This window comes from Vidua macroura, chromosome Z (genome assembly GCF_024509145.1).
Source record: "Vidua macroura isolate BioBank_ID:100142 chromosome Z, ASM2450914v1, whole genome shotgun sequence".
Classification (NCBI taxonomy): Eukaryota; Metazoa; Chordata; class Aves; order Passeriformes; family Viduidae; genus Vidua; species Vidua macroura.
In genome coordinates this window covers 13,532,468-13,558,314 of record NC_071611.1, presented here as the reverse complement: position 1 = coordinate 13,558,314, position 25,847 = coordinate 13,532,468, and the positions used below count along the sequence as shown (strand labels likewise).

The 25,847-nt window shown below is 38.1% G+C and overlaps 1 protein-coding gene across 2 annotated transcripts in view; it reads right to left on the bottom strand.

Annotated features, from left to right (window-relative positions):
- FRMD3 (FERM domain containing 3) overlaps positions 1–25,847 on the bottom strand; it is a 124,409-nt gene that overhangs the window by 27,804 nt on the left and 70,758 nt on the right. For both annotated transcript variants that reach the window (XM_054004481.1, XM_054004482.1), the window contains exons 3-6: positions 25,248–25,290; positions 17,985–18,063; positions 9,238–9,335; positions 7,890–8,013 (exon numbers count right to left, since the gene is read on the bottom strand). In XM_054004481.1, coding sequence (XP_053860456.1) covers positions 7,890–8,013; positions 9,238–9,335; positions 17,985–18,063; positions 25,248–25,290 — 344 coding nt within the window. The remainder of the gene's footprint in view (positions 1–7,889; positions 8,014–9,237; positions 9,336–17,984; positions 18,064–25,247; positions 25,291–25,847) is intronic.

Here is a 25,847-nt window from a genome sequence, read left to right as displayed (position 1 = left end):
TATAACATTTGGAAGTATGTAACACACTGTTTTAACTTGAGGCTCATGAGAAGTATGCGCTAGAGGATGTAAAAGCTCTTTTTATTGCCCAAAGGGCAAGGAAGTTCAACAGGGAATAACTTCCAGGCTGTGTCACCATGATGGTCTACTTGCTTCACTCACTTCCAATACCAATTCATTCCAGAAGTTTCTCCCCTTCATATTTTTTTATTGCCCAAAGGGCAAGGAAGTTCAACAGGGAATAACTTCCAGGCTGTGTCACCATGATGGTCTACTTGCTTCACTCACTTCCAATACCAATTCATTCCAGAAGTTTCTCCCCTTCATATTTTTCTTTTGATGTATCCGTTTCATATTAAAGTCATAAATCTTAGTGCAAGTTAAGGATGAAATAGCACTGGATTGAGCATTAACTCCTTTTGACAAAGAAGACCATGTAGCAAAAACAGCAAAGAAAAAGAATTTTCAATGCTATTCTCAGCCCCTTGGTTCTTGAGTGCCATTAGTCATATAATTTGATTTGTCTTCTCTGGTTCTCTTACTGACTTATAAAGTGCTGTGAGATACTACTATTAGCAAACTAGTAATAATAACAATTACAGTCCACCCTTTTGCCTCATCTCTGTGTTAAGAAAATGTACTTGCTGCAGAATACAATAGCAATAGTTTCCTAGAGTATCTCCTATCTATGTTTAATTTCTGGACATTTGGGGTTTGTAAGGTGTATGAATGTCTTTTAATAAAACAACACATAAATATGTACCTAATGGTCTGGCCTCTAGAGACATTACATATTCACCTCCATGCAAACCAGGGACACCAGCCATATTTCAACACAGGCTCAGTCTCATCAGCCACTCTTTGCCCTGCCCTGCAATCTTGGACATATTTCCCTGTGATCTCAGGAAAGACAACAGTAACAACTTCAAGAAATTAAATATTCTTGCTGTTATATCCGAGAGCTTATAGAGGACATCTCCCAACAGAAATGAGTTACCCAGGGTTCCTTTTAACCTAAAATAATGCTAGAACTCTGCTAAAGAATCAGGACACTTAGCTGCACTATACACTGAACACAGAATTGCTTACCACATGAATAAGTTTTTGCTTTTGCATCTTTAAATCATTTTACATGTAACTGAGACTCCAATTGCTATGAAATTACAGTGCTAATGGTCCTGATCAGCTTTTACTTTAAGGTCAGAATATTTTGGCAGATAGTGGAGATGTTTTTAAATAAAGTCTTTTTGCTACTATTTTTTAGTCACAATAATGGTGCTATGTGGCATTGAAATAAACCTGCTATGATTGCTAATGTTTTAGCTGTAGTGGAAAAAATAGCACAGTGTTGGTGATAATCTCAAAGAAAAGCAATAAATGACGACACTGGTAAATTAAATTGCATTGTAGTTTATCAGAATAATATGGCCAGCCTCAGCACATTGCTCAAGCAGCAGTGCAGCTCCCCAGGAAATGCCCAGTCTGGCACTGGCAGAGGAAAGCCTTTAAATGGGCCTGTATATGGAAAGAAACATTATCATCTAGGAAGTAAATGAATTGCTGAAGATTGCTGAAATATACTAAACTTAGAAAGCTGCAGAACACTTAAATATCAATTTTAACTTTTACTGCAAAGTTGTTTTTCTCCCAGACAAATAGAATCCCAGTAAAACCCAAATAACCACTTTAAAACAATAATCAGACTCTTTTACCAAGTCTATCAAATGCATGCATGCTGTGATGGTATGTGCCACTTACATAACTCCTTCTATCAGAACATTTCAAATTACTTGTGTGCCTTCAGAGATCAGACTGAGATGGTGTCTCTGAAGTCTGTGTTCAGACATTTGTATTTCAGCTTTATTTCATAAATTGATGCAGTGGCACAGGCAACTTTAAGTGCATTCAAAGACAGAACACATTTGCAGAAGAGATGCAGTTTTAATTAACCTAATATTAATTTAAAATATATTCCGATGATACAGAGAAATCTACTAAGCTTTCTAGTTTTATTATCAGAGTAGGTCAATACTTCTGGTCCAGATACATCTAGCCCATAAAGCCTTCTCCAAACAGAGAAGAGGTGAGGAGGGAGTAGGGTGGCAGAGGAAATAGTTCCTTCCAGCTGATGAAGAAATCTGTACATTTTAAAATTTCACAAAGACATCTGAAGATATCAGTGTGTTAGGTATGAAGAACCTGAATCCAAACATCACCATGAGACAGGTAACAACTATCATGATAAAAACAATGACATTTGCAGATCATGTTTATGACCACTCATCCCAGGGAATATAGAAGTAAAAAAAAGCAGCGCATGCACAAGTGCATATATACACACAAAAAATCTCTCCTAAAGCTAAAAAATTATCAATGTTGTCATAAATTTTACAGCTTTTCATCTCAAACAGATTATCCTTTTTACTGAGTACTTCCTGGAATTATATAATAAGAAATTCCCATGTATTGATATATCTTTTCCGTTTTTCAAAAGAGAATGGGAAAGACAACTCTTTTGTCTGTGAAGTTTCTCCAGATGACTGCTACAACTGCCTCTTCCATTAAATTTTCACTCAGGGAAAGCTGTGCCTCACCATAAAGCTTCTGGAAATATTCTCTGTACCATGCAAATATTAATCGAACAAAACAACATCTCGCTCTTACTATTTTCTAGTTAGTAAAACCAGAATTACATGAACAGTTCCATGATTTGAATTCGTTTTAAGCTCACTTCTGTCAGAACAGATATGGTTCGGAAGAAAAAAGCTTTGAGGAAATCAGCGCACATGGAATGCTTCAGGTAAAGGACTAGGTGACTACATTCCAACCATCTCTCTGATTCATCCAGATTACAACTGATATGAATTCTGGGAAAATGTAGCAGAATAGAAACAAATTATTCACCTATTACACCACACACAATAATGTTTTGATACTTAGAGAATTAGTTCTTTTTTAAGCAGTGATAGTGGCCAATATACGGCCTGATAGACAAATCTAAATTACTTCACTGGGAAACTCAGGCAGGATGCGATATGAAAGCTGAAATGCAGAGTCCTCCAAAGTCCTCAGTATATTTTGAATAACCAGGAACTGAAAAGACTTTTGGTCCTGAGGCCTGGAAGGCACTTATCCCTGCAGTGGTCCAAGCCCTACTCTTTTCCAGACATCCCCTGCAGCTGCACATAAACCTCAACAGATCCTTGATCTCCAGGAAAGTGTCTTCTGTCTCCTGTAACATGACTTGCAAGTTTTGGAGCATACTGTCTGTCCTTTCAATTGAATTCCCTTAGTGTATACAAGGCTGTTAGGTACCAAAGTGATTAAGGTACTACTAGAAGCTAAATTTAAAGTGTACATGAGCGGGCCACCAGCATTACGCATAAAACCATATAATATGCACTTTTCATTGTAAGAATCACTTAAATGAAACAAATCCACCTTATTCTGGACTAGCTAAACTGAAATTTAGTTTTAGTGCCTTTTTTAATGTATTCAATGTATGCTGAATTTCAATGTACACAGCATGCAAGAAGTTGTTTAATCTTGAATGAAATTATATTAACACCCACAAAGAAAAGCATTTTCTAGCAACCATTGCCAAGTCTTTTAGGACAGCCTCCCAGACTGTACTCAGACAGTAACATTTATAGTTATGCTTGCCAGTGGCTCCACTGACAGCTGCACAAGACCTGGAGAGGCGCACGAGTGGAGACTGGGATATCCTGTCCTCCTGCGGGCACCAGTGTAAAAACCACATGGGAGCTGATGGGATGGTTAAGGGAACACAGTAAGAGTCAAAGGAGCACAGGAAATTGAAACATGCTTAAATCCTCAATGAGTAGTTACAATGTAGATGATGCAGCAAAGGATAAAAATGTTATATGCTTTTCAAAACAAATTTAAACAACATTTCTCATTTAGCTTGGATCAAAGACAAGCATTAATTTGCTACTCTAGTTTTCAAGAAAATACTCCCCTTAATGTTTCTGAGATAGTTATTATCGGAAAATGGTGGGGATTTCACACCCTCAGAGGAAAATTTTCTTCTCCCAAAAGACAGTCTTTCACATATGATTCCTGCAAAGCATTTGATACACAAAGTAGAGACAAAAGCCTATTCAGTAACACTCAGGTAACTTAAGTCTGCATCCACATTGGCCATTCAAGGGAATAAAAAACCCCTTATATTTACCTATATGAGTTCATCATTGAAAACAGGCATTTGAATAGGTCATGTATCTTTGAAAAAGTAAATATGGGGGGGGGGGGGGGTGTTCAGTTAAATTCAAGGCTTTTTACATAACATTTCCATAAATATGTGGTGCAATATTTCATATCAGAACTAAAAATGGAATACTAGTTTTCAGATGGCATAGAAAAATATTTGATTTTCAAGCAGTGAGTTCTTTTAAAAAAGTGAAAAAAAAATAGCCCCACTCCTGCCCACAAAAAAAAAAAAAAAAAAAAAACCAAAACCAAACAAACAAACAAACAAACAAACAAAAAAACAGAAGAAAAACCTTACCAAAATATTAGTACTATAAACATGAATTCCTTTATTAGGGGTGTATGTCAATATTTCCCTTAGAAATATTTCCTGGTGTCTTGCCTCTTGGAGCCGAGATACCTTGGCTGAAAGGTATCTTTTCAAAATTAGGGAAATCTATCAGAGTAAGAAATTCTGTCAAAGGACATAAGACCTGATATTAAGTTCATTAGAAGGTATTTTTTTCTTCTGTCTTTTATCTTGCTCTGTAGCTCCCCCTTCTTTAATGAGGGAAGAATAATTAATTAAAATTCACAAGACAATCACAACTCAACAAACCTGCCATGAATTTGTTTCTGTCACATTTATATTTTTGCAATTAAGTGCAACAGAAAGTCACATAATGGATTATATTTTGTTAAATCCAGTGATGGCCAGTGAAATCCAGTGATAGCCAAAACCAATAAGAAATAATTACACCCTGTCATGTTGCTGCTTTAAGTAATTAAAAAAGGCTTCTAAATAACACCCAGTGAGTCACTGGAAGCTGTCACAGTACCATACTGTTGCTTCTGAGACATTCCCCTCTTGATCTTCATGCTCCTTTCTAAAGCTAAATTCTTCCATCTTTCTCTAGGAGAGAAGAAAAGGTGGGACCAATGAACAGGTCTTAAGGATGTTGACACAGGATTCAGAGAACTGGCTTCTTCCAAGCCCCAAGGGTTTGGTGATATGGGAGCCTACCTCTGGAGAGAGATGTCATCATCTTTGCTTGTTTACACGTGTGAAAAAAACAAAGAATCTGGATCACAGAGCTGAAACTGAGAGGTTACAATTCTGAAGGCAGATGAATGGCAGCTGGATTAAAAAGGCTCTCAATCTCATCTGTTCTTCTCACATGTTAGCTGTCAGCTGTCAGCTAACATGTCACTTGACTCATCTTGTAAGAAAAGACCTGAGGAACCCCTTGCAACTCTTAAAAATACTCACTGAGCAGCACAATATTAATAGTTATCAGAAAATCTGACTTCCTGAAGAATGTATTGAAACACGTGTGCTAAGCAATGCCAGAAAGAAGCCCGTTTTTTCCTGTAATTTTTTTCCGTTAGTTATACCAGTGATAATCTAGCACTGGAACCCTCTCTATATAGTTCATTATATGTCAGATATGTTTTATTAAATTGTACTGCTAGAATAGAGATCCATGGAATTAAATATCCATAAAAAGGTAAAATTTCCGTGACTGGCAAATGTCTGATGCAAAAAATGTTAGAGGGTGATCATTTTGGGGAAGACAAAGAGCCGCAGTGGGAAATTACCACATGGCAGCTACCCAGACAGCTCTGAAACTGCCTTTATTCTCTGATAACAGACAAATAGGTAAGGCACACAAGATGCTGACATAAGTAAAGAAAACAGGAAAGAAAGATGGCAGTTCTTGAGGGCAGCAAAGAGCTACAAGCTACTGAGCCCAAAATTCATAACATTCAAATATAGAATAGAAAGCAAATTAAGGAACATATAAGTGAAATATATGAGAAGAATTCTGCTATAAATCATAGTTATGCCTCAACACCTCCTGTTTGTTTTTGTTTGTTTGTTTGTTTGCTTTTTCTAGGAACCAGCAGATCCACAAGCAAAAGAAGTCAGCTTGATACCATCTGATTTCCAAAATACAATAATGAATGGTGTCCCTTGACAAGACTACTGAAGAAATTCAGTAGTCAGTCATGTGCTGAGCAACCACTGATGGGAGGAATTCAGGACCTGGAGAATCGCAGAGGGACCTGTGTGAAAGTTTATAACATTTACTGTCACAGGATCAGACGGATTACACCAACAGAAAAGGGGATTTAAAAGATGAGCTAAAAATCTGTCTGGTTATTCATAACAGGAGAACTATTATTAGAGACACATAAAAATGTGTCTGGTTATACAGAATAGGAGATGATTGCATTCACAAATGATGTGCAGAACTACACATATACATAAAAAATCAAACCAACACAGAAAAATACATCTTCCTAGTGTTACAAAATATAAAACCCACCAACACTCGCCCACCAGCTTTCCTTCTCTTCTCCTAACTTTAAGTAAAGTACGAGCCTGTTCTTGAAACACTAAATTTATCAGACTTTTCAATAGCACCTTGGCTTAACTGATAAAATATCTCATTTTTAAAGGTTGAATTTATCCTTTGGAAATCTGTAGACACTGTATGGAAAAATACTGACAGTAAAATAAGTTATTCTTATTTTAAAATGTTGTTTCTATGTACAGTGCAGGTTGAACTGCTTTTAAAAATGTTAGATATAAACAATTTAAAACATCATTTCACTGAAAGAAATACAAAGAAAGTTTATAGGTTTCAGGAAAAAAAAAGAGAAGACACATTAGTACTGGCAAGCTTATTGTCATGAGTGTTGAACTTGAAAAATATATTTTATAGGCATCTGGAAATAAAAAGCATTTTAAGCTTTAACTCCCCTGAAAAGGAATTTTTCTCCTTTCTTTGCATATGTTGAAATATGAAAACAGAACACAGGGTAAGCAAGTGCAAAGTGCCTTGTAATATTTCAATTAAAAAGTCTTTCTAGTTTATGTAATTAATAAATTGATTTAATTTGATTTTCTGCACATCCTGTGCCTTTCCCCATATTCTGAGGACCATCCTCAACTAAGCAAGATGCCAAGGGCCTCTTAAAATCTCCCTCTAGACACTCTGCATGTCATTCACTGACAACCCTGAAGAGGGTATAGTTGTACAACTCACTGCTCCTTCTCTCCAGAAACTCATTTAACTTAAAAACCAAACGATTGACTAATCTGTTTTCTCCTTTGCCTTCTGTTACAGTACTAAAAGTTTAGGACAGAAAAAAGAGCACACAGAGAGTTTTGGATCCAACATCCTTAGTCTTCCAAGGAAGTTACTTAAATACATTTCTGTGCAATTCACCACTATGTTAAGCACGTACAGATAAAATAACCTAATTATAACTTCAATCAGGTCAATATCTACCAGGAATTTTAGGATCACACTACAGACAGAAATTTCTGAGCAAAAAACATGTGCTACCTAAATGAAAGATGTTATTCCACTAATCAACTAGAGCAGCTCTGATCATGAGAGCTGTTCTCACTAACCAGACCTACATTTCAAGCAAATGAAGTCTAAATTACCAGCAGTCATGCAGGAATCAACTATGATTAATGAAGGTTAACAGGCAAAGAAAGCCCCCTAAGCTGAAACTACACTTTCAAATGCAGCCTATCATACAGCATGTTGGTAGAGCTTCTATTATAATTCATGGAACAAACCTTCCTAAGTTAACATGTGCTACTTGGAAACAGATAAAAGTATTTCTTAGCTGTCTCTTTACCAAACAGAATTATAAATTACCTGAATTCATTTTTATGCATTTCAGCTATTTTCTTGTCAAGCTTTTGTGACTGCTTGGGAAAAATCTTAAAGTCGCTGATGTAATTCTCTGGGTGTTCATCAGGATCATAATCACCAAGCTCAGCTGAACAGATCCAAAACACAAAACAAAACAGAAAAATTGAATTGCAACATTAATTAACGGGGAAAGAAGTCAGTAAATGTACTGTAATTCAAGGTACTTCTACACTCAGTAAGAATCCAGTATATCTCAAGGAATGCTTCTTTGAGGAATTTATAATTAACTGAAACAACAAAATCCTTATACCTGTCACTTTAATCAATGAGTTTCAAGAGAAGTTCAGTGCCTTATTAACTACTGCATTAATTAGCAATACTGAACTATTTTCTGTGGCAGAAAATGCTCTGTAAAACAGAAGTATTGGCAATGTTCCCCTTCAAGAATCTATTTTTCTGGTACCAGGCAGATCTAAAAGAATGGATTCCTGATTCTCCCCTTTTTTCACATGATTTGTCTACACTGGCATGGACTGGTCCTAATTCTGTTCTGGAAAAGAAACACAGGTCACTATGTTAATCAAGGTTCCGGGCAGAACTTGATTTCTCTTCTAAAAGATGTGTCACTTAGGTACACAAACCTGACATTTGGTGTTCTAATTTTCTGAATGAGACTCATTTAATTAGTGCTGGGCTGAGTTTTGGTTTGGATACACTGCCTTCTAATGCATTAAGAGTTTTGTTCACCTTAAGGCAGAATAAAGGGAACTTTCACACACATGGTTTACCTAACCAGACATAGATAGATGATTATTCCTCTCTGTACAATTCAAGACATATATCTGAATTTGGTCCTAAGAAAATGATGGAGAGAGAGAGGGAAAATAAATTAAAAAAAAAAAAGTTAGGGAAAATAAACTAAAATTTCTTTCCCCTTGAATTACATCTTCTATTTTTGTCAGAGATTCCATCATCACACAGATCTTCTTTAACATCAGAAAGGGCATCAAATCACTTTTTCATGCTTACTTCAAACAGAACAGGCTACATTTCCATTCAGGATTCAGAAAGGACTTTTTCTCTTTTGGTAAGTGGAATCTAACAATGATGCCATACTTCTTCACTAAAATACTAAGATAATGTATTTGGTTTAATTTTTTTAAGCTCCACTTCATTGGCTAACTGGCTGAATTATTTACAACACTTCACAGTGCAAGTCAATACAGGGAAACAGTACAACAACAACAACAGCAAGTTACTGCTAGCTGTAGTCACACAAGTTTTGCATTGCTTATTTGATAGAACCAACATATGAGTGAAGTATTTAAAGAAGCCTGCTGTTCATTCTTACCTTGGACTATACAGGCACCCAAGTAGGCAGCATCAGAAAAGGAACACAGCAAACGGCCATGGAAAATGTCCCTTTTTATTTGTAGATATAAGAGGTATCTGAAATATAATTTTAAAAATTAAGAGACAATGTGCTATCTTTTTGTAACAGATGTAACATATCAGTGTGAAACCAGCTGTGCAACTATTTTGGATCTTCCTCTTGTTATTTCAAATGGCAGTAAAAAGAGGCAGAACACAACTACAAGAAAAAAATAGAGGTAAATAGATTTTTTTTCAATAACAATGAAATAATAAGAGCAAAAATAAAAAAAATCCCACATAAAATGTCATAGAACATGTTTTATTTCAAATATATCTATTACAATGCTCATTAATAATGTGAAATAAATTATGGTAATGTAAGCTTGTTTGAGCTTCCTGTTCTCATTATATACAAGTTTACACAAGGAAATCTTTCTCTTACTGTAGGCAAAATAGTGGAGATTTTTTCCTCTTCTCGTTTTGGGGTTTTTTTGGGTGGTTTTTTGGTTGTTTTGTTTTGGTTTGGTTTGTTTGTTTGTTTGGGGTTTTGTTTGTTTGTTTGTTTTGTTTCTTTGGGTTTTTTTGTTTGATTTAGTTTGGTTTGGTTTTGATTTTTTTGGTTTTCCTTTTTAATCTGTAAAGAATCCCAGATGAAGTTTGAAGTGAGCAGTAACTTCATGAGCCCTAAAGTGCCACAGGCATGGGGCGCCTGACTAGCGGGGGGTCACCTCTCCCATTCATCTCTTTCTCTAAAGAAATGGGGAGAAGAAAACGAAAGGTTCTTTCTACCTGTCCTCTGCCTTCTACCACAGAGAGCTTCTATCACTCACAGCTTCTTTCCCAGCACCTAACAGGTTACAGCCACATCATTCAGCCACTTCACCCCTCTGGGAAAATAATCCATTTAAACATTGCTTCATCTAGACAAAATCTACCATATAGAGGGTTATACCAAGACTCAGTGGCTTCTGCAGACTGTCAGGACATTACTTGATACTGCCAGTCCTCTCCAACCTTGAGCAACATACAGCATAGGAAATAAAAATGTAGTTTATGAAGTTTAACAGTATTTTCAGATATATTTTGTCCAAGTTACCTGCTTCTGTTACCTGGTCATATCATGAGCTTTTGCATCAAAAACATGCCTGGAAATACTATCTAAAGGGCAAGAGAAACTTTTCTCCTTTCCTTGGATTTTTCCTGAATACAATAAATGGGATACAGTTATCAATGAGAAAAGCAATCTTCTCTCATTGTAAACACATCCCTTCACTGCATTGCAAGATCTACAGGATCTTTACACTTCTGGGGTTGGTTTTGGTTTTGGTTTTGGTTTTTCTTTTCAGCACCTTTTTCCCCCCTGTAATCAATGTCCAGCAACAGCTCACAAATTCACTTCCATATTTTGGTCACTGCTGTTCTACAGGTAGATCCCAGAGGAACTACCTGTAACAGAGTGTGCCAGAGGCCTCACTGAGATGATGTAAAAATTCTTAATCTGCAATGACAGTGTACCAGAAAAGTTTCAGTATATTGATGTAAATACCATATATAACTTGGGCAATTGAGCAGTCCCTATGCAAAAAAATTTGGTAAGATTTCTAGGGTGAAAAAATGGGGTGCCATTTTCCAGAGTGACCATTAGCTTGAGGCCAGACTGTGTGAACACAGTACTTTTAAGCAGTGCCCAAAAAACCCACCCAAGATTTCAGAACATGACTTGTTATCCGAGCTGTGAGATGAACAGATCAACATATGTAATTTCTAAGCAAATACTTTGTTGCTGACCACAATCAAAGATCCTCAGTGTCATTTGCCAACAAAACCAAGCTATGTGGGGGTCTGTCAACATAGCTGGAGGGAAGTGATGCCATCCAGGGGGACCTTAACAGGCTTGGAAAAAAAGCCTGTTTCCACACATATCTGTGGAAACCTCATGAAGTTCAACAAGGCCAACTCTATAGTCCTGCACATGGGTCAGAGCAATCCAAAGCACAAATACAGGCCAGATGGAGAATGAATTGAGAGCACCCCTGAAAAGAAGGACTTGGGGATGTTGGTGGATGAAAAGCACAACATGACCCAAGAGGGTGCAATGACTGCCCAGAAAGACAATCTTATATTGGGCAGCATCAGAAGAGGTGTGAGCAGGTCAATGGAGAGGATTCTGCCCCTCTACTCTGCTCTGCTGAGACCCCACCTGGAGTACTGCATCCAGGTCTGGGGTCTGCAATACAAGAAAGAGGTGGACTTGTTGGAACAAATCCAGAGAAGAGCCAGCAAATTGATCAGAGGGCTGGAGCACCTGTCCTATGAAGACAGGCTGAGATCTCCAAAGCAAGAAGGGCAGCCTGGAACAGGACTAAAACTTTAGAGCTCTTTCAAATGAAGAAGATAAATGTATTTTCAATTGAAAGGAATTTTTGCACATTTTGCCAAAGGCTAACTGAACTTCAGATACTTCCTGTAATCCTGATATAGTAATTTATGACCCAGGTCAGCAAAAACTTATGAATATATACCTGACTCCTAAATTCACTGAGATGTATGTATGTACTTAAAACTGTATACACTTACAGAAATAACTTGCAAAATCAGATCTGATTTTGCTTCTTCATGTGTCCCTCCACCATAGCTGTTTTTTTCCAAGCCCAGGCATATCCTTATAACCTGATTTACAGCTTAAGTATTCAAGCTTAATAAGAAGCTAGTAAACTTATGCTTATATTCACAAATGTCTCTCATTGGAATAACCTCATTTCCATCTATTATCTCTTTGCAGTACAGATGACTCAACTTCAGATCAGCCAAACTTTTCCTGCCATGCAGACTAAGAGTCAGCAATATGTATTCTTGTTTTTAAGCAGGCATCATGAGCCCCAGGGACCATGTTGGTAGCTGCTTAACAGTCAATTTATCTATTTTAAGACGTTCAGTGAGGCAAGAAAGCTTTCCCACAGACAAACATTGTGATTTGGCCACATAGTGATTTTTTATTTTGTTCAAGTCACTTCATACAGTTTATTCCCATAGCAATGTATCTCCCAGTGTTGTTCAGTCTTTCCAGCTGACAGATATGGTCACCTCCAGAGATCCAGCAATTCTTCAGAAATTGATACCTCAGCATGGTGTCTGACTTTGACTCACTACTCTTTTCCATGGTGCTGTATGTACTCAGGTACAGAGTGGCAGAAGGCAAATGAATGTGTTTACAATATTCCTGGATTGGGTGTTCTTCTGCCCAGAAGAATTTTTGAGTTCTTTATGTATATTATTCTGAAAACCAACTTTGTATTTGTCTTCCACAGTAGATATCATCAAATACACTGCAGGAGCACCGGTTTCCTGCCAAAGCATGAATCTCCATTAAACACTAACTACTACGTAGAAGTATGTAATATCACAAATAAGAGAACATATTTTCTATGCTTTACAGAGCCATGAAAAGAAAAGGGCTGAACATGAGCCAGCAGCGTGTCCAGGTGGCCAAGAAGGCCAATGGCATCCCAGCCTTTATCAAGAACAGTGTGTCCAGAGGAACTAGGGAAATCATTCTCCTTCTGTACTCAGCACAGGTGTACACACCTATAGTCTTGTGTCAAGTTTTGGGGCCCTCACTTCAAGAACGACAATGAGGTGATGGAAGGGGAAGGAACTGGAGCACAAGTGCTACAAGGAGGCAGCTGAGGGAACTGGAGTTGTTTTGCCTGGAGAAAGGAGGCTCAGGGGAGGCCTTATTGTTCTCCACAATTATTTGAAAGGAGGGTGCAGCCAGGTGGAGCTTGGTCTCTTCTCCCAGGCAACCAGTGACAGGTCAAGAGGAAACAGTCTTAAGCTGCACCAGGGGAAGTTTAGGTTGGACATTTGGAAGAAGTTCTTCACAGAAGGGGTAACTGGGCACTGGAATTGGCTGCCCAGGGAAGTGGTGAAGTTACCATCCCTGGAGGTGTTTAGGGAAACACTGGATGTGGCACTTGGCGCTATGGTCTAGTTGACTGTAGGTTGTGTTAGGTCATAGGTTAGACTTGATGATCTCAGATGTTTTTTCCAACCTAGTTAATTCTGTGATGCCTGAGGAGATTGTGAACTCATGGGAGGCCCGTGGAGAGGAGCCCCCACTGGAGCAGCCTGTCCTTGGAGGACTGCACCCTGTGGAAGAGTTACCTATGCTGCAGCAGTTTTGGGAGGGACTCACACTGAAGCAGGTCACTGAGAGCTGCTGCTCGAGAGATGGGCTCACATCAGAGAAGTTAATGGAGAACTGTCTCCCACAGTGCAGGAGGGGAAGGTCCCCTCTCCCTGAGCAGTGGAAGAAACAACTTGTGATGAATAACCCATAACCCATTTCCCATTACTTGGTGCCATTGAAGGAGAAGGTAGAGTTGGGAAGGACAGAGGGCTGGGGGGGAAGGCATTTTTAAGGTCTTATTTTACTTCTCATTATCCTGCTCTAATTTTTTAGTAAAAAATTCAGTTACTGTCTGAATTGCACCCTCTTTTCCCCATGATGGTATTTGGTGAGTGATCTCTCCTGGTCCTTATTTCAATTCATGGATCCTTCATTACATTTTCTCTCCCATGTGAGAGGTCTACCTGTGGAGAAATGTGAGAGAAAGGCTTTGGCTGATGCCAGGCATGCTGTCAGAAGCTACAAGGAGCATCTTCTTGTAGCAGGTGCAAGAACACACTACAAGGAGCATCACTCTTCTACTAATTCTGAGCATATTTCTCCATTTAAAAGATTATACAAACCATTCAAAAGTATATATACAGACTGCTTGTGTTGCAGTCTGCTGAGCCTCTAGTGTACATGCAGAGGCCAAATCATTTGAGAAAAATAAGTTAAATCCTTGCCACTTTCTCATCTCAATTTTTAAAAGGCATTGGGAAAACTGCCTAATTAAAAAGAAAAAATGTATCTTTAGTCTTTCTCAAACATGTTTCAAATGTGCAGCCTCGGTGCTCTGCTGTGGAAACTTTTTCCAGAAATAAGGACAGATCTTCTAAATCCATGTTGACCTCCATTAAGATGATGAGCTGAGAAGCACTGAAGTGCATTAAGATTTGGACTTCAGCGACAAGTTGGGTTTCAGGTGGTCTATTACTACATAAGCAAGAGAGATCAAGGCAACAATTCTCATGGCCTTTGAAGATAACTTGTGAATTACGATCCTAACACCAGCTCACTCTAGAGAAAACAGTGACCAAGGACCACAGAGACTCTCCCTTCCATAGTAAGAGGCAGAAATATTTTCCACAGAATTTCCCCTTTAACAATAGTATTTCAGAGTGCCTTGACATCCAAAGGCAGACATGGATTTTATTTCAAAAGCATAGCTATGAAAATGGTTATTAATTAAAACAAGAGAAGATGAAAGTAAGTGGCTGGAAAGGTACAATATGACTGACAATGTTCTTAGTTGTCCTTAGCACTGTAATAAAATGCAGTGACAGGCAAGAACGCAGCATCAGCTGTTGCCCAAGGCACTCCTGACCTCTGAACATGCAGTGTGCACATGTTTTCAGACAACTGCAGGGGCTTTATTCTGTGATATCATAGACGTAGTGATGACTTCAGGTAGGTCATTCTCCACCTTCATTTTCTGAAAATAGTTTCACATGTTAAACCACAGAGCAAGTCAAGGATTACAGACAAGCCCAACCTATAGGTTGGGCTCTTAAATTTTCTTCCTGCAAGTGATGTCTAAATCCTGAATAGTATCTCTACCCATGTTACACTTTCACAGAAATCAAACCTTTACCCCATAGACACAAAGCTTCATGTACTGACCAGATGATTTTTTCACATCAGCTTTTTCTATGGAAGAGTAGGAAAACCAGTTCTTTTTAAGACTTGTAAGTTTCTCTGATGTTTCTAAGATGCTTCATTAAAGATTTATTCCTATAAAGCTTTTAAAAAGATTGCATCGACAATAATCCATATGAGAGGTTAACCACAGAGTTAATTAATGTTTTGAAACAGAGTGGTATAGCAATGTGATAGAATGTCTTACTGTAACTTAATTTCATTATTTAAATGGGGACCACAGACATCCATCAGATTTCCACCCAGCTGAAGAAGTGGGAGAGCAGCTCTGACATCCATAGGCACGGACAGTAACAGAAATGCAAAACACTACTTTCACTCAGTTGACTGTACATACAGCTGCAAAGTACAGATGGTTTTTAAGTCAAAGAGTGACAATATTAATTTATTTTCAAAACATCTTAAGAACATACAGCAAAAGATATGATTGTCAAGTGAACACAGCAGCACTAAAAAAAAGGCAAAGGAAAAGTCTACCAAGAAGCCAACTAGTCCTCAAGGTTTCATGACTGTCCTCTGTAGAATGCTAATGAAAATTCTTCTGCTTGAATTTCACCAATCATTGCAATTCAAAGGAAAGAAAAATAACTCTAGCCAATCTAGAGCATCACCTAGAATCTGACCCTCTGCTTTGGTCATGAAGCAAATTCTCAGAGATGAGTTACATGACTGCACTTCACTTGCTCATTTCAGGAGCATTTCCTGTATTTTGTTATTATGTAAGATATATGGCAGAGATGAAGCAAAGCTTACCAAATAACAACATTGGGAAACTTTTGAGATGATCAGATACATGTTGAATTAATGATGTCTCAAATTATTTTTTCTTTTTAAGCTCTTATTAGTATTAATTTTTATAAAAGACTGTAACCTATTTTTCACACAACAATTTTGACTTTAAAAATTTATTTGAAATATTCCAGCAAAGACTAAAACATACTCACAGCATAATAAACATCAATGAGCCAATTCTTGGTGCTTTGTATTTCAGTAAAACTTATCCTGGGAGGATATCCAAGTTTTTAAAAAGTCATTTAATTTAGACTCTTGAATGAGAAAGGTCTACACTATCATCCTCTGGATCATAAAAGGTAAAATGTTCATCCAAGGACAAACAGTAGCAAGTAATGAAAATCCATTGACTTCCTGGTTTACAACCTGTTCACTCAGCTGTACAGTTTCAGTATCTCATCCAAGACAAATAGCTATAAAATAACAGCATGCTCCAGCTGTTCTATACAAACTACAAATGTATCATTCAGCAGAACACAAGCTGTTTCTGAAACTTTCAGTATGAGGCCAGTGACAATGGGATCCCCCATGTTCTTGAAGTGACTTGTGAGCACAAGCACATGCAGTGCTTGGGGAAATAATCAACCAAGAACCGAAGGCAACAAGTGCTGAGGCACTCAGTGCTTCTGCAGCACGCAGCCAGCAGTCAGCAGCATGGCCTGCTCACTAACAAGGCGGTAAAGCATACACGTGGCACAGAGCTCAAAAGAGCTACTTTCCTACATTTCCCTGCCATGTACACTTCTTGGAAAAATGCCCAGAGCAACAGAATATTCACAATGGCCAGGAGAAAAGACAAAGCTCTCATTCATTAAGCATAACTGAGCTGTTGTACAACTCTGTTTTCACAGCAAAAATTTCAAAATTCCAACACAAGCAGCAAGAATTCTTACCCTCCAGAGCAGCTGTACTGAAAAATATGAATATATTGCACCTCTATATCAGTTTGTTTAAGGTCTGCCACTAGTTTAAAAATATTATCTTATTTGTATCCCAAAGATACACCCAAGAGAAAATTAAGTGAGACTATACATAAATGTCTTGAAATAGTTAGGGCTGAATTAAATTTTCCAGATTATTTCAGGGGAATTAAAAAAAAAAAAGGAAGGAAAGAAAGATAAAAGAAAGCAAAAAGGGAAGGGAAGGGAAGGGAAGGGAAGGGAAGGGAAGGGAAGGGAAGGGAAGGGAAGGGAAGGGAAGGGAAGGGAAGGGAAGGGAAGGGAAGGGAAGGGAAGGGAAGGGAAGGGAAGGGAAGGGAAGGGAAGGGAAGGGAAGGGAAGGGAAGGGAAGGGAAGGGAAGGGAAGGGAAGGGAAGGGAAGGGAAGGGAAGGGAAGGGAAGGGAAGGGAAGGGAAGGGAAGGGAAGGGAAGGGAAGGGAAGGGAAGGGAAGGGAAGGGAAGGGAAGGGAAGGGAAGGGAAGGGAAGGGAAGGGAAGGGAAGGGAAGGGAAGGGAAGGGAAGGGAAGGGAAGGGAAGGGAAGGGAAGGGAAGGGAAGGGAAGGGAAGGGAAGGGAAGGGAAGGGAAGGGAAGGGAAGGGAAGGGAAGCTGTTCCCCAAACAGCTACTATTCATAGCAAAATTAAAAACCATAAAAAACCTATTTTTTCATCTTATAAAAAATCTTCATAACCTTAAAAAAATTCTCTTCCCAAGTAATCTAAAAAAAAAGTATTTTAAAAACAATAAACTAAGTAAAAATCTTAAGTTTAGTTCCTTTACATTATCAATAAGAAAAAATGTGAGGAAAAAAGTGTTCTAAAAATTTATTTTAATTCTTGCTACTTTTTTTCCTTCTAATTACTTTTAATAATTTTTTCATACACTTTTAAAATTTTAAACCTGCTTTACCTTTCTCCTAATTCTATCTCACAACAAAAAAAAAGTATATTAATAACTAACCAGCACTAAACCCACCACATTCTTTAATACATTAACAAAAAAAAATCAAAATTAAAAAAAAATCTTAAATTAACAAACCAAAACCACTGCACAAAATTAATGTTTCCACCCAATTGCAAAATAAAACCACCACATTTGCAAAGCACATTAAATGTACAGACTAAAAAAGAACCAAAAAAAAAAAAAAAACCACAAAACAAAAAATACCTGGTGAGCTCTTCTTTAATCTTCAAGGGTTCATGTGGGTAGAATTTCACTCTAAAGCACATGGTATATGGTGGATGAGCTGAAACATTATAAAGAAAAAGCATGAGAACTGTGGGAAACAAACATTGCTTAAGCCACTCTGAAGGAGTGACCTTAAAGTCACTTACTAATGATTAGTTTAGGCAGAAATTCAAAGAAATTCAAAGAGCATTATTATATATGCTTTATTTTGGGGTGACCTTTTGTTTGGCTAATGATAAGTGGTAAGCAATGATAATACTACACAATTGAAGAAACAATTTAGTTAATGAAACTAAAGACAGTGGAAATATTTCTGTTCCTAGTATTTAGTAAGTTTATAGTACCTGACTCTGAGCAATGGTACCAATACCAGGCCTGATGTACAATCTTTTCAATAGAAAAGAAAGAGGGGAAAAAGAAAGGGGAAAGGGGAAAGAGGAAAGAGGAAAGGATCACAACATCAGGAAATATTTCAATTTTACAATCAATGCCTCTCAGGCAGTTTGATTCAGAGCAAAGTGCAGATCTACAATATTCTAGTTAGTTTTATTATATTTTGGTCTTGATATATTCTCAGTGTACACAGACAAGTTTAAATCTCCAAAGCCTTGAAGAGATTGTGCTTTTACAGCAGGAAAAGGGGAAAGCAAAAGAAAAAGGCAAGAAAAAAATTACAGAAAAAATGGAAGACAATACCAAGTGAAATCAATAACTTCTTTTTAAATTGTGAATTATAACAGCAATTAGTAAGGTACCAGGACATTTTATTGTACTATCTTCTTAAGCTTACCAGTTCATAGGCTTGTATAAACTTCTTATGGTGATTAGTTAAACAATCATGATACTCTTCAAGCTACTTTGAATGCAGTATTTACATGTATACTTACAATACATGTATATTTACAATGTTCCAGAAACACATCTCTAGATATCACACAGATCCATGTGATGTACAACAGCAATAGAAAATAAAAATTAGTTAAATTTTTTGTTATGTTTGATCTCTTTTGGAAGGCTCAACTCTTCTTGAGGATAAAGGAATATTTTCCTCTTTCAAAATCTCATATTGTACTTAACTTACTACAGTCAGTCTCAACAAAAACTGCTGGTTTCAGTTTTTTCCCTTGCTTAAATAATAATTATTTTAAGACACAACGAGGAATTTAGAAGGGATGGGACTGCAAATATGAAAAATACAGGAAAATAAAAAACCAAGTAATCAATAATAAATAGAAATTAAGGGAAAAAAAAAGCCTTAGTTGTTCTGTAGAGATGATTTAAACGTTCACAGTTTTCAGATCTGGAGAAGCCCTCTGAAGGCTAGAGAAACACTCAGTCTGTTTTCTGTGGGCTTTGCTATCCTAGATGTGACTGTAGCATTGTCTTAGAGTGACTGGCAACAGTCTGCAAAACAGAAGACATTGTTACATCTTCACTGCCCCGCAACAGCAAAATAGAAGGTAAAGTGAATTCAGTGTCCCCGAAAGGAAAGCAGCCATGTAGAAACTCACTAAGGAGTCATGTTGCCTAGACACAGCAAAAGATAGCTTAAGTAATCTTAAATGTTTCTGTCACTCCTCAATAGTCATGTTAAAACTAAGCAAGGGAGGAAAGCCTGCACTTTTGGAATACTGTTCCAGTTAAAAAACATGAAAGGAGAGACAACCTGTATTAAACAAGCAAGAGCTCTTCCCCTGGGGAAAAAAAAAAAAAGGAAAAAGACCCACTTTTAAATGTTTTGTCAGATTTAGAATTGGTTTGGAAATAGCAATGAATATATAAGAATAACCAATGCATGTGTCTTCAGGGTCCTAGCAAATACAAGCGTACTGCAAGACTCCAAAAATGTACTGAATTTTACTCGATTTTCCAGATGTCAATTTAAAAAAAATTGAAAATTTGTCAGCAGTAAAAAATAAATAAATAAATAAAAGTTATATTAGAAAAGTCCCATTCTGGCAGTATGTGGTAAGCATATAAAAGTATCACCTGACCTATATGCAAAGAGTATCACAGTGAGGAAATTATGGGATACACTGCACCATAAAAATAGCCCATGTTCATAGGAAAGGTTAAAGTAGGAAATGTTTTACTTGAGCAGAAGAACAGTATTGACAGAAGTACACACAAATGTACAGGACATGCAGGAGATTTGTCAAGGCAGCTTAAAATCTGTTTCTCAAATATTTTCCTAGACCCAAGCTCCTGTAACAATATTCCTCCTCAGCAGTGCAGCAATAGTATACAAGTCTGCTGCAGTCTGCTAAGACAAGATCCCTTCTCTATTGCTATGCAAGGATGGAACAAAAACAACTTGCAGTTTGAAATGGTAAAAAGAATATCAACCTATCAACAACTTGCAGTTTGAAATGGTAAAAAGAATATCTAATTCATCTGTGGAGATAAGAATGTTCCCTGCAATTACAGGAGATCCTCTTTTTCTGTTTCTTATTCTCAGCTGGAAAACCAGCCACAATGAACATTTGAATGGGGAAGGAGGGAACTCCCAAAGATAGCCACTTTACCCTCCATCTTAATTTTAAGGTAGATCATAAGCCTAATGTTCTTCCAAAGAGACATTTGATGATATGTAAACTTTTAGCAAGGCCTTTTTCTTATAGATTTTAGCACACTGGAGAAACATGCATGAGGACTTCATGTTCTCTCTTTGGTCTCTCATAGTGGAAACCAAGACAGGCATTGCATTTTATCAGCTCAAAGAGATGTGATTGTCAAGCCAGCTAATTTCTCAATTCCTTGAAAGTAAAATTACTTTTGACCACTTACATATTAAAGTGGAAATATTAACAACAAACCTTCCCAAAACAGAGCAGAATTTGAAGAAGCACATTTCATCAACACAAAACTATCAAGTCACATAATCAGTTTTCTAGTAGCTATAAGACTTTTCTTTCAGAGGGTCCTTTATCTCTCAGATAAGAAGCAGCTGGCATTGCAAAATGCCCGAGGCTCTGTCAGAATTTTCTACCCTCTGAGTTCACTTTCTCACAATTACAATAATTTCAAAGGACTATAGTGTGGAGAATTGTATTGGCAATTCCGTTGAAGCAGAACCATTAATTTGCCAGTTCATATGCTAACAGTATATAAGAGGTGAAAGAAAAAGTACAAATAAAATAATTTATGTTAAATGCTGAATCAAGTCATGATCTAAGCCCTCATGAAGGAGGTACATACAGAGCATAGTTTTCAAGGCAACTGGTTGTATGTTTTTAAAGTTTATTTCACTTACATTTAACTAAGATACAGTATTCTATGTACATCAAAGAAGAAGGATCTCCCTAAAGTATGCCCAAACCTACAAAACCATGACAAGAACAAAGAGGGATGTGGGAGATGCCTCCCTTGGTACAGAAATCAGTAAGTAAGGGACTGAGTCTCACATGAACTATTTTAAGCACTCTACAAAAAAGCCCACACATTTGTATTACCATTTTCTTCATAGAAGAATCTGAAAAAATAATAAAATATTTATGTGTGCTGGTTTTGGCTGGGGTAGAGTTAATTTTCTTTGCAGTGGCTGGTATGGGACTGTGTTTTGGATTCGTGTTGAACACAGGGTTAATAACATAGATAAATTTTTTGTACTGACACCCTGGTGAGGAGACTATGAGTGCATGGTAATCTGGGAGGAGACACAGACAGGACAGATGACCCCAACTGACCAAATAAATATGCCAGATGACATGGCATCATGGTTCAGTATATAAAGTAGGAGGAAGAGGAAGGGGAGCCTTTTGGAATAGTTGTCTTCCCAAGTCACTGTTACATGTGGTGGGGCCCTACTGTCCTGGAGACGGCTGAACACCTGCTTGCCCATGGGAAGGGCTAAACAAATCCCTTGTTTTGCTTTGCTTGTGTGTGCCTTTCCTTTCCCTATTAAATTGTCTTTGTCTAACCCATGAGTTTTCCAGCTTTTACCCTTCTCTCCCTGATCCTGATGGTGGGGGACTGGGCGAGTGGTTGTGCAGGGCCAGTTGCTGGCTGGGATTAAACCACACCACTATGAAAGATGAAAACAATTCTTAAAAGCTGTTGAAAAATTTGATTGAAATTTTACAAGTGTCAACCAAATAGAGAAATAGGGATGATTCTCAGCTGACATTTTTTGGAAGGTTTGTTTTCACAATCTCCTTTTCACCAAGCACAAATGCTTGCTTATAGAAGGTATTCTATAATGCACTGTACTGGCAGTGTTAGGGTTTTTTATAATATACATGAAGTACAGATGCATACTGAAAGCCAAAAGCAGATGTTAAAATTATCTTCATAGTCCTGAGAATGCAACATTGCCGGCTACTTCCTTTACCTCTCCTTGATGTTACAGATTCTCTGAACTACAGATTCCTACACAAAGTTAGTGAAATTTAAGAAAAAAACAAACAAGCAAGAAAAAATATTACATTCAGATAGTCTTCATGTTCAATATTTCTGTAGAAGCATCTCTGGGAAACCATTAAGACATGCATAGTTCTTTCCATATACCTGTTTCCTTTCCAGATGAATCAGCTGTTCATTCATACTCCTTGCTGAGCATTTTTAAGACAGGCAGAACATTACTCACTGTTTTTATGCAGAAGGGATACCTGAGCTATCATAAATCTCAGATTAGAGCTCTTTCACATTGTACTCGTTAGTTACAGAACAACACAGGGCAAGGTGGATTTTTGTCAGGTGTTTATAATAAAGCTTAAAATGCTGTTATTAACTCTTCATGAGGATCATAGAATACACAGCATTCAGATTAGTGCCTGACAGATCACACAAAACTCCTATTTTCATTGCACATGTATTTATGAATCTCATATTTGATTAAACTTTTCTTTACATTTGTACTAAGATTCCCTGGTTCATTGCACATCCTTTCAGGTTTTAGGACAGCATTAGAGATCATGGAAATTAATTGAAAAATTCCAATGACCTGACACAGGAGAACATCCTTGTAGCATTTTTCTTCTAGATCATAGAATCATAGAGTGGTTTGGGTTTGAAGAGACCATAAAGATCATATAGTTCCAACCCCTGCTGCCATGGGCAGGAACAGCTTGCACTAGACCAGGTTCCAACCTGGCCTTGAGCACCTCCAAGGACAGGACACCTATTACCTTTCTGGGCAACATGTTCCAGTGCCTCACCACCCTCACAGTATTTTTCCCTAATATGTAATCTAGACCCAGTGTCTTTCAGATATGCAAGGCAACAAGAAAATCATGAACATTTAGAACTCCTGCACATCAGAGCAACAGAAATTATTCTGTCCCACTGTCATCAAGAACAAAACCCATATATAGGGATATTTCCCACCAAGCAGGTTAAAGGAGAGATGCATATTACTAGGCAGAATAATCTTTAAAATTAATCAAAAAAACAGCAGGAGAGAAAGTGCAAGGGAAAACTCTTCTTTACTTAAACAGTAGTGTTGATGTGACTCAGGTTTTACACCATATAATTCCTAGAGAGAAAATAAGCAATTAAAAAAAAAAAAAAAAAAAAAGATTGCCAAACAGAGAACTCTACTGTTGTCGTGGTTTGACATGGAAGTGAACTTTTTCAGGAATTGGGTCAAACCAATCAGTGATCAGGTTTGGATATTGGCACCTGGAGTGACCACTGAAGGCACGGACACGCCTCTGAGAACACAGGGGGTTAAAAGCAAGAACTCCCAGGGGAACTGTCCCTTTGGTTCCGGTCGTCAGAGAGTGCAGTGCAGACTCTCCCCTGCCCAGCCACGGGCTGCGTGCGGGAGGGGAAGCCACACAGCCTGGTCCAGGTAGACCCAGGGGCTGAAGGACTGGAACCGGGCCAGGTCCTCCGGACGGAAGGGTGGAGAGAAACGGAGATGCCTTTGCCCCCCCGACCCAGAGGGAAAGAGACAGAGAGCCTGACAGCACCTGGAAATTTGTCAGCAGAGGAGAAGGAGAAGGAGGAAGGGGGGGAAGATGCCCAGTGTGGGAGTTAAGAGTTCTGGGCAGAGATTTCAGCCATCCGGGGAGTCTGAACTTTTAACCCTATCCTGGGAAATGAAGGCTTTGTAAAATATTACTCCTCCTCAATTTATAGTTGAAGAGAGACAGTCCAGGACCTGAGATGTTAGAAGAAGAAATATTTAGGTGGGAGGAGATGATGGAGTAGCTTTTGGCTGGACTTTTCTTGTTAGCCATGGACTGAACCAAATTCTCCTGCAATAGAGACTGCATTTTAGGGGGATGCAGTGGTGACCCAAGGAGACCTGCTTCAGCAACCACCAGCACAGGAATGGAGTGAACAGAGAAAAGCTGAAGAGGGAATGGTGATGCCCTCTGTCTTCAGGAAGAAGATGATCTCTGTTCCTGGACCCTTGGCCCCAGGGGAAAATGGGGGGGACTGTGGTCCCAGGATGAGAAGCTGAACTGTTGTCTCTTTTGGTCTTTGGCAAAGCATCCTTAAAGGAGCCCTATGAGCAGTCTGTCCATGCACAGTGGTGAAAGCACTGGGACATGGAATGGAGAGTGTCACACTAGCAGATTTTCTCCAGGCGGTTGCCATGTGTGACATGGAAACACAGGAGGTGGCAACTGTGTTTCCTGGGGCGGGGGGGGTCTATGGCGCAAGAGAGACTCCTCTCTCCCTTGATGAACTGAGTATTGATTATCTGAAGGGTGGTAATTTGATCAGGAATCCCGGGTGATGTTTCATGGTAGTTGTTTTAGAAACTGGGAGGAGGAGGGGTGTTTTAGAGGGTCCTCATCCTGGATTTAGTGTGTGTGTCTTCTATAGTAGTAGTAGTTTAATAAAGTTTTTTTTCCTTTGTTATTAAGCTTGGGCCTGCTCTGCTCTGTTCCTGATAGCATCTCACAGCATTTATGTTGGAAGGTGTATTTTCATGGGGGCGCTGGCATTGCACCAGTGTCAAACCATGACAACAGTCACCATTTGGGAGAGAATAACACTATACACAAGAACATGCAAAAGAACAGAAGAATTTATTTTAGAAGTTCTGTATCCCGAACCACAAAAATACAGCTTTCTTCAGCAGCCTTCCAGAGAGTTTTCCTTCACACTATTGGAAACACATTGCTTGCAGCCACTGATCATTGGTCACCAATTGGCTTCATGTGCTAACATGAAGGACCTGTTTACACTCAGAAACAAATGAAACTTATTCTAAATTACTGCATGGAAGCACAAGAAAACCTTCAGTTATTTAAAAATCATTTAAAAACATGAGCTTTCACAACTTACATTTCATTTGCTTGAAGATGGACTTGTTGGGCTCAAGCCAGTGCTGGAAAGACAAAGCAGAGAGCAGAGGTTAATATGCATCACAATAGACAAAAATAGCCTTGTAAATGCATATGGTACCAAAAATGAGAAGTAGGAATTTTGTTTCACTGAGAAATACATAAATGAGAAAAGCATCTCCATACTGGAATTGTACTGTATAAGCATACTTGATATCACCAGTGCCTGTAAAATAGATGTAGTTGAGACAGAAAAAAGATAGATATTTCAAAGACACATTTAAAGGGGACAGACTGTAGTCCTCTGCTTGCAGTAGACATTTTAGTCTCATACTTTTAGCCATTTTTTTCCATAAGAATGATCATATCAGACAGCAGAAAAGAATATTCAGAAACTTTAACAGTGTCTCTTCATTAGTATTGTCTTCTACATTTCTTAAAACTGAAGAATATCTAAAAACTATATCCTTATTCAAAACACACAGGACACAAGCTATTGTTCTCTTCTAGCAATAATTAAAAACCTCAAGGAGAAAAATTGCACTTTTCCATGAAATCTTCACAGTACGCTAATCATAGCTAACGTACAGCAGAGAGGTAT